Source organism: Cryptotermes secundus, unplaced genomic scaffold (genome assembly GCF_002891405.2).
Source record: "Cryptotermes secundus unplaced genomic scaffold, Csec_1.0 scaffold688, whole genome shotgun sequence".
Taxonomy (NCBI): Eukaryota; Metazoa; Arthropoda; class Insecta; order Blattodea; family Kalotermitidae; genus Cryptotermes; species Cryptotermes secundus.
Genome location: NW_019725012.1, coordinates 59,957 through 68,685, shown reverse-complemented (window position 1 = coordinate 68,685; position 8,729 = coordinate 59,957). Strand labels below are relative to the sequence as shown.

General features: G+C 40.2%; 1 protein-coding gene across 2 annotated transcripts in view; it reads left to right on the top strand.

Moving 5' to 3' along the window:
- Positions 1 to 1,325: 1,325 nt before the first annotated feature.
- LOC111863239 (ubinuclein-1) overlaps positions 1,326 to 8,729 on the top strand; it is a 53,637-nt gene continuing 46,233 nt past the window's right edge. For both annotated transcript variants that reach the window (XM_023849363.1, XM_023849362.1), the window contains exons 1-3: positions 1,326 to 1,577; positions 5,528 to 5,641; positions 8,418 to 8,516. In XM_023849363.1, coding sequence (XP_023705131.1) covers positions 1,413 to 1,577; positions 5,528 to 5,641; positions 8,418 to 8,516 — 378 coding nt within the window. In that variant the 5' untranslated portion in view covers positions 1,326 to 1,412. The remainder of the gene's footprint in view (positions 1,578 to 5,527; positions 5,642 to 8,417; positions 8,517 to 8,729) is intronic.

The following is an 8,729-nucleotide window of genomic DNA, read 5'->3' as shown; positions in this document are numbered from 1 at the left end:
ACGGTTGGTTTATTAAGATTGTGTCTTATTTGCTACATGTTTTGGCAATTAATGCCCATCATGAGGTGTTTATAAATGTTAAAATGCATTTAACATTCATTACGCTACCATGTGCCCCTAAAGTAAAGGTATCCCTGTAACAAGCCGTGGAGGCCCATAGGGTTGTGAGATGTTGAGGTACCCACATTTTCTAGACAATCTGCTCATAGATGGTGGTAAGGTTGTCAGCCTTATGCACCGGCCTTCCTTTACTTCCAAGAATATTCCTGGCACCCATTTCTGTTGGAGGCTGAGTCGACCCCAGGGCCATAGTGCAGCTGGAAGGATTAGGTAAATTGGAAAAAAATCCAATGACCTCATCGGGATTCGATCCCACAACCTTCAGGCTTGTAGCATAGTGTCCCCTTTTATGTAGAACTACACTATTTAAATATATTGAAATATTTATTTAAATTGCTAAAGGTTATTTTAATATAATTGTTATTCTCTAAAAGTTATCCTAATAAATGAGTTTTTTATGGTTGGGATAGGGTAGGGAGAATGGTGTGTGTCCACTGCATAGGATATGCCTTTTATGAGGCCGTGGTTATTATGAGTATGGGATTGGGTACATTACATCAGTAGAAGCATGAAACTGCACTACAATAAGGAATCTCATCGTGGCCTCAATGGAAAACATTTATTCTGTTGTCCTAGGATGCATGTTTATTGGCCCGTTACCCAGCAATGGGCCAAGTACCAAGAATCTCTTCGCGGGAAGGTTTTTGTTTGCCACTAACCTAGCAACGGATGGCCTACTGTTGAAATTGTATCAGGGTATGTATTTACCGAACTGTTGCTTAGCAATGTTCATGTGTGTGACAGTATAATTGCCGCCGAATTTCTGCGTTCCTCCTACTAGCGACATTACAGACGTAATGCAAGAGCACACCAAGAAAACTGTAAACCAAAATTTCCGATAATTAGCCTGAGCTGAACACATGTTACTGAATGGAGCAGCTCAAATTGAGGAAACTGCATTGCCGTTTCCTCAATTTGCGGTGCTCCATTCAGTATCTTGTGTTCAACTCAGGCAAATAACAATTTTCTGAAATTGCGGTTGCAGTTTCCTTGGTGTGCCCTCGCCCTTATATCTCTTAGACTTTCCAGTTGTATTATCTATCGTTTACAATTGCTACGTTTCCTAGCTACATCGTTTGTAACCGTACTTTACCAAGACGACCTACCGCCTACTTTCTGAACTCATTGCATATACATTTCCCATAGTTCAATGTAATGTTTATTGCGCACGACTTCCCCGCGCACAATATAACAGTTGAGTAAAATATGGCGTCCTGGTGGAAGGCTGTTCAAATATGTTGACGTTAAACTGGAAATATTTCCGTTTTAGATGTTTGTTCAGTTAGTGTAGAATGTCAGAACCAAAAAGGAATACTTTGACATCATTAAGTACAAATAAGAAGGAGAAGAAAAGTAAGGAATTATTAAAAACGGTGCGTTTTACACTTGGTTTGCCCGAATCAAATGAAGAGGCATGCCCAGAGTTCCATTACAGTGCTCTACTCAATTCTGCAGAGGTAAGTTATCACTGAAAATGGTTACGTTCTTCGAAGCCGAGACTTCTGATTGCTGATGTGTCTTCTAAGTGTGTTTTATCGCAGTGACTATTCAAATATACAATTTGTTTCAAGTAAATTTAATGACATTTGTTTCGTGTTGCAACCAGAACATTTCCTTAAGCATTAACCCATTCCCTGTTATTCTGAATAAAAGACATGCTGTATTTTGGCTGTAATTATATACCGAAAGGATTCAGGAGAAGGGTCGCCATGTTTGAAGGAAACATACATGATACAGATATACAAATGTCATGGAAATATTAAGGACATTAATAGTTTGTCCCTACGGGTCATATTCGATGCTATTTAAGTATGTTTATTTTTATGTTTGTGGTTACTTTATATATGAAGAAATCAGATGTCAATTTGTAGGACTCAAACAATAACGACCTACCTAGATCGATCAGATTTAGTGTCATTAGCGTGGTTGGCGCGCCCATATAGCCTGGGTGCACGGTCTGGATGTAGATTTTTTGTTGGCAGTTGAATAATTTGAGATATGATAGTATATGAAGGATAATTAATTTTTTATTGTGGAAAAATGTGGCAGTTGGTGGAATCCCATAGCTGCATTTCAGGCAGTTTTTTGTGCTAAATTGAGTCAGGCTTTGCATAAGTGTTGCCTGTGAGGTTGGCAGCAATTAAAAAAGTGATAATTTTTGCAATTAATGTTATGATAGTGCAATAATTAAATGATAATCGGCACAAAAATATGATAAACGAACAGCTATGCAGTAGTTGAAACAGCTGCTGTTGTAACGGTTGGTAATTCCCAGTGCCCTTGAATACGGTAGGCCTTATTAGTAGTATCCATAATTAAAGGGCGAATGAAACTATTCAGTAATGAAATAAGTGCAAAATGCAATTTTCGGTATGTGGTATTGGGACAAGGTTACGCGCATGACGAACAGTGTGTGGCTATACGGAAATGTGTCATATTGTTCCGATTGCAGTACGGACCGGAAAATTATGTACCACGTACGATGAATTGTACTGTATCTTTTATAGTGGGTACAGTGGCTGTTAAGACGACATTTTGAGACATCTCTCGTGTTCACAAGGGGTGGGGCAGTGGGTCAGCGTGATCTGCGGAACATTTGGTGGGAATCAGGTACCTTTATTATTATTATTTTCTTATTGTTCAGTTGGTTTATTACCATGAAGAAAACACGTGTGATAATTGGAGGGGGGAGGGATTGAAACTTGACCCTTATGTTTTAAAATTAGTTGGAATTTGGTGTAATGCATGCCATCCGTAACTTGTGTAAACCTTTTCGTCGATGAAAACCCCGGGGGGGTGGGGGGGATGAAAGAAGATGCAGTAGGATAGGTGGTGTTCCATGCCTTATGGGAAAATAGATTACCGTCGGTTTACGTTCCAGGCAATGAGTATGAAAGTAAAAATCGTATTAAGATTTATACCGGAGGAGGGGCGTATGGGAAGGGATTGTGGGGTTAGCGACCCGCTACTGCAGCGAAATGCGCGCGTCTCGAAATAATGCTCTCAGTCATGTGGATTGGAAAGTGAGGTCGGGGTTTGTAGCTGAGAAAACAAGCGTTGAGCGTGGACATTCCGAACGGCCTGCATGAAAACGGGAGGCCTTAGGCGAGCGGACATGTTTGATCTTCTGATTGTGGGTGGCGGCGGAGGAGTGGAGACCTTGCGTAGGCAAAAAAAAAAATGACAGTATTGGAAGGCGGATGGTAGAAAGAGAGGGAGAGTAGGCAAATGAGATTAGTATCCATACCGGTTCACGGTTAGCGTGGATAAGTGTGTGTCTGTATTGACGTTGCTGTACAAAGCCGGTTTCGTTTACCGTAGGCCATGTGTGTTGGATAAGGGTTGGCATTTGCGTTTGACGTCTATGCGTTAAGATAGTGTGCATATAAGCGGCACCTTTTTGTAGATGGGTTCTTGACGGTTTAATAGTAACAACAAAAAGTCTTAAATAAAATAAAGACTTGTTATAATTAATGGGATAACCAACAGCAAAAATAAACAGTAATTGGCGATCTTAAAACTTGACATCAAATATAGTTATGCATAATATTAATAATTCTAAACTATACCATAGTAACCCGTAAGTATCAGATATCTCAAGCTACCATAAGACGTTTACATTTAGCTCTAAAAAAATGGGGTATAATAGACGTTTAACACGTAAGATTTGAGGTTTTCATGGCGGTGACTGAAGATTATGTTATTCTGAGGTTTAACTTAGTGTTGTTTGGAAAGGAACTTATTGCATCCATCTTCAAGGTTGAAGAATAAGTCAAGAGCACAACAGATGCAGGCCTGCCACCTGTTTCTACTGGTTTCCTGCTTGGCTTGTTGCAAGACTTTGAAGATGAATACATGTTCTTCTGAAATATTGGGCTCCCACCAAACTGAACAGCGTTACATCAGAGAGGACCGTACTCTTCGTTTAGCATGGAGGTTCCTAATGACCAGATCCCATTATATTGAATGCAGTACAACCTGTATACAATTATGCAGATATGCATGTACATTATGATCATCAAGTAAACCCATTTATTATGGATAAGATACTGTTGTAGATCATGAGGTCATTGGATTTTTTTCAATTGACCTAATCCTTCCAGCTGCACTGTTGTCCTGGGGTCGACTCAGCCTCTAACAGAAATGAGTACCAGGAATCTTCCTGGGGAGTAAAGCATGGCAGGCACATCAGGCTGACAACCTTACCGTAATCTGAGCCGATTGTCTAGAAAATGTGGGAGTCTCAATGTCTCGAAACCCTATGGGCCTCCTCGGCCTCTTCAGTATTGAGGGGGTGGGCTTCCCCGTGCACTTAGACCAGTTATTGGTCCATTGTGCATCCCTCGGCCTGTTACAGGGATAGCTTTACTTTTTATTTTCATTTATGATACCTGTGTGACAAGTGGTTCTGCGAAAGAGGAAAGGAGAAGAGTACAGCATACATTTCAGGATCTTACAGTTCTGTATATAATTATTTATAGAATAATAAATATTCTAAGACAGAAGATGTTATTAGACAGAAAAATTAAATCAAAATACTTGGTGCTCACAAAGAGAAATTAGATGAAATTGGTCCTAGGTTTAAACATTCTTGCTGGAAACCCCTCAGACATCTTGTTCAAGAGACTTGGTTTACAAGTTTACACTTATTTACAAAGAAGAACTTTGATGCATGAAAGCATATCATTTTTAGGAAGTGCCAGGAATTCATGAGTATTTTTATTTTATTGCTAGTGGGGTGGGACTAAGTCCCTTGCACTGTGGCCACTTCTGGCCTATTGTACCAGTCCCAGATGATAGGTGAGGGTGATTGTGGAGCAATTGGTGGAACGAAGATTGGCAGGAGAAACTGAAGTATTTAGAGCAAACCTGCCCCAGCGCCATTTTATCCACCACAAATCCCACTTGATCGAACCCAGGCCAGCTGAATTCATGAGTAGCATCAGAGAGTATGTCTAGCACCTGCTGAAATCTGAGTATGTTCCATTTGTAATGCGATAGGCTGTAGGGTTGTCAGTTTTGTTAAAAGAAAAGTAAGGATATCCCTGTAACAGGCCATGGAGACCCATAGAGTTGTGAGATTTTGAGGTTCCAACATTTTCTAGACAGTCGGCTCACAGATGGCGGTGAGGTTGTCATCCTTATACACCGGTCGCCTTTTACCCAAAGGAATATTCCTGGTACTCATTTCTGTTAGAGGCTGAGTTGACGTCAGGGCCATAGTGCGGCTGGAAGGATTAGGTCAATTGAAAAAATTCATCTCATCGCGATTCGATCTTGTGATTTTCTTGCTTGTAGCATAGTGCCTCAACCAACAATGCTACCGCGTTCTGTTAGAGGTCTATATCTCTGTGGCCCAAATTGTACTTAGTTTCGTCAAGAATTATTGTTTCTTTCTGTTTTTCAGAGGAAGAGGAAAGCAAAACTGAAATCAGATGGGCAGGTGAATGGTGTTGATCCGCTAGCTGAAGATGATGATGACAGACTGAAAGAAATTGCAAGGCAGTTTGAAGAGAAATATGTGAGTACCTGTTTGCATGAGAGAGAACATTTAACACTGCCGTTAACCATTTATATTCCTTGGTTTAAATGTTAATTACTTTCTTACAAGTGTCAGTTTGGTAAATCAACCACATTATGAATTGGGGAGGGGGCTGTTACATTTACAGAAATAGCCATGTTTATGTCACCAGGTATTTGAAAACAGACTGCTAAGAAAAGTATTTGAACAAGGTAAATGAACAAAGCAGTCTTCTGGGATGTGGCGCCTTGTAGATATGATGTTAACTGACTCAGTCTGTTGCACCTGTTCATGCTGTTTTTTTCGCGGATTTCTTGTTTTCTTCTACCCTGAAGATGGAGGCGATACGTTCCTCCGAAACGTCAGTTAACACACTATCCACACAGCACCACATCCCAGAAGACTGCTTTGTTCATAGTCACTGCTGTGAAAACCTAAAATCTTACAAGTTAAATGAAGTATAGTGAACTTTTTATTATGTATGGAAGTGGAGGGGTGGGGTAATGTTGATAATTAAAAACAATAGATACTCAATAGGTCTGTAAATATGTATTTTCCATCCTGCATTCAAGATTGAAAACGTTCCTCCGTAGTTGTATGTATGTATGTATGTATGTATGTATGAGGGGTGCACCATAATAATCCGGCTCTTGGACCATGACCATAAGTGATCTATTATGCTTCCCCTTTGATTAACCCTTTGTTGATTCTGCACCTGGAATGAAATGTAGGACTTTGTTTATGGGGATGTTGTAGTGGTTCCATAAGGAACTGGCCCAGGGACAAAATCTTAAATAAGCTATGGTCTGCCAATCCTATAGGATCTGTGTGGCTGATTCGTCATCTTCTAGGCACCTTTCGCAAGTGGGGTTATCTGTCAAGCCAAGTTTGCCTGTCTGAGTCCAATTGTGGATTCACAATGTTTTTTGTGATTTCTGTTTGTCCAGTCCCTGATCGCTTTCTTGGAAACTCCAATTGAGATGTTGCAAGCTGGTTCAGGTCCTATGAACGGCTGTTCAGATCCAGTTCTTGCCAGTTGATCTGTGGTTTCATTCCCAGCAATACTCTCTTACTGCGATGCCGCAAGATGGTTCAGGTCCTATGAACGGTTCTTCAGATCCTGTTCTTGCCAGCTGATCTGCGGTGTCATTCCCTGCAATACTGTCCTACTGAGATGCTGCAAGCTGGTTCAGGTCCTATGAACGGCTGTTCAGATCCTGTTCTTGCCAGCTGATCTGTGGTTTCATTCCCAGCAATACTCTCCTACTGAGATGCTGCAAGCTGGTTCAGGTCCTGTTCTTGCCAGCTGATCTGCGGTTTCAATACCAGCAGTGATCTGGCACCCATATCAGTTGAACTCTGTTATGTTTGGCCAGTTGTAACTGTTATTGTAGTTGAGCTACTTGTCATTGCAAGTAGTTGATAGTTGTTTAGCAAGCTTTGAATTATGAAATTTTTCTTACAAGACTCTGGCCCCATGATCACCTTGAAATAACAGTCTTTATCTTCTGGATAAAAACAATTACACCACTCAGTGATTTAAAGTTTGCATATTCATTCAGATACGTTTATTGCCACCTGTTACACAATTTTTGTTCCGTTGATTTCTTCGTAGGAAAGTGTTAAGCATAACAGGGTGTATATTTTTCTCCAATTTGTATGTTACATTTATATGCACATTGAAAATATTCTCACATGATAGAGTGACAGGGTTTGGATTGATAATTGGGTTTATTGACCACTTACAGATCGTAGCTACATGTAACTATAAAAGTTTCACTGGTTTACACACTAATGGTCACTGTAACTGCAGCACACATGAAAGTCTTCAGTGTCTTCACTAGTCGTCTCCTGGTAACGGATCTCAACACTGTCCTCTGCTTATGTTCTTACTGTCTGGCATGTATCCCACAACTGAACTCATTGCTCTAGCTGTCATGATTATAATATCTCGGCATGGACTNTACACACTAATGGTCACTGTAACTGCAGCACACATGAAAGTCTTCAATGTCTTCACTAGTCGTCTCCTGGTAACGGATCTTAACACTGTCCTCTGCTTATGTTCTTACTGTCTGGCACGTATCCCACAACTGAACTCATCGCTGTCATGGTTATGATATCTCGGCACGGACCGCACAGAAAATGCTGTTCCTTTGTTGCTTATTAAGAGTTTGTTGCCTAGCAGTGGGTGTTGTTTTGTTGTTTGTTTCATAGTCATTGTCTAGCAGTTGGTCTCTACATGCTCCAATATGAAAATGGATTTTTATAAACCCACGACTTTAAACAGTGTCTTGCACTGCTTTAACTATATAACAGTTTTTTTTTTGTATGACTGAACAAACACAATTTCTAATTTGAATGTTGAAGCGTTGTTTAGAGTGTTTTAATCACAGGTTTCAGAGGAAAGCTAGTTTGTCACAGGTGATTTGAACAGCCAGGAAACTCAACTTTGCCAGATGACTGTTAATACGTACATTCTGTTGTAAGAGTACAGGAGGTCTGGAGATCTTGGGGAAATGTTAGAATGTTGACAGTCATGATCTGAACTGCAGCAGGGTGCAGATGTAGATATTTGAGTGCACAAATGAAAGTCTTTATCTGTGTTGGTAGCTGAGGCTTTGGGGCTATAAAAAATATGGGCTCCACAACCCCAGTTTAAGCTACAGGTCCCATTGCTGATCGTCGGAAGAAAGAGACTTAATAAGTAAAATTGATTGCCATATAGTAAGGATAGTCCCCATTTTGTAAGTAAAATATTTTTATTTGTTCTTAGGGAGGTGCAGGTAAAAAGAAGCACGGCCGGTATGAAGATTACGTTGACCTTGGTGCCGGATATGATGAAACGGACCCATTTATCGACAACACTGATGCTGTAAGTGGAAACATTTCTCTAGCAGAAGTTGGTAGAGTGTCTTAAAGTACATCATTTCTTTGTGAAAATTAAAATGTGATTACAGTTTGTTTTTTTAAATACAAATAATGTAAGACAAAGATAAACAGGCAAGCCAATGGGAATCTCTGTTAGTGAACCGAAATCCCAGTGACTTGTAGGTTGGTTGTTTTGCTTCCAGTAATTCAACTATGA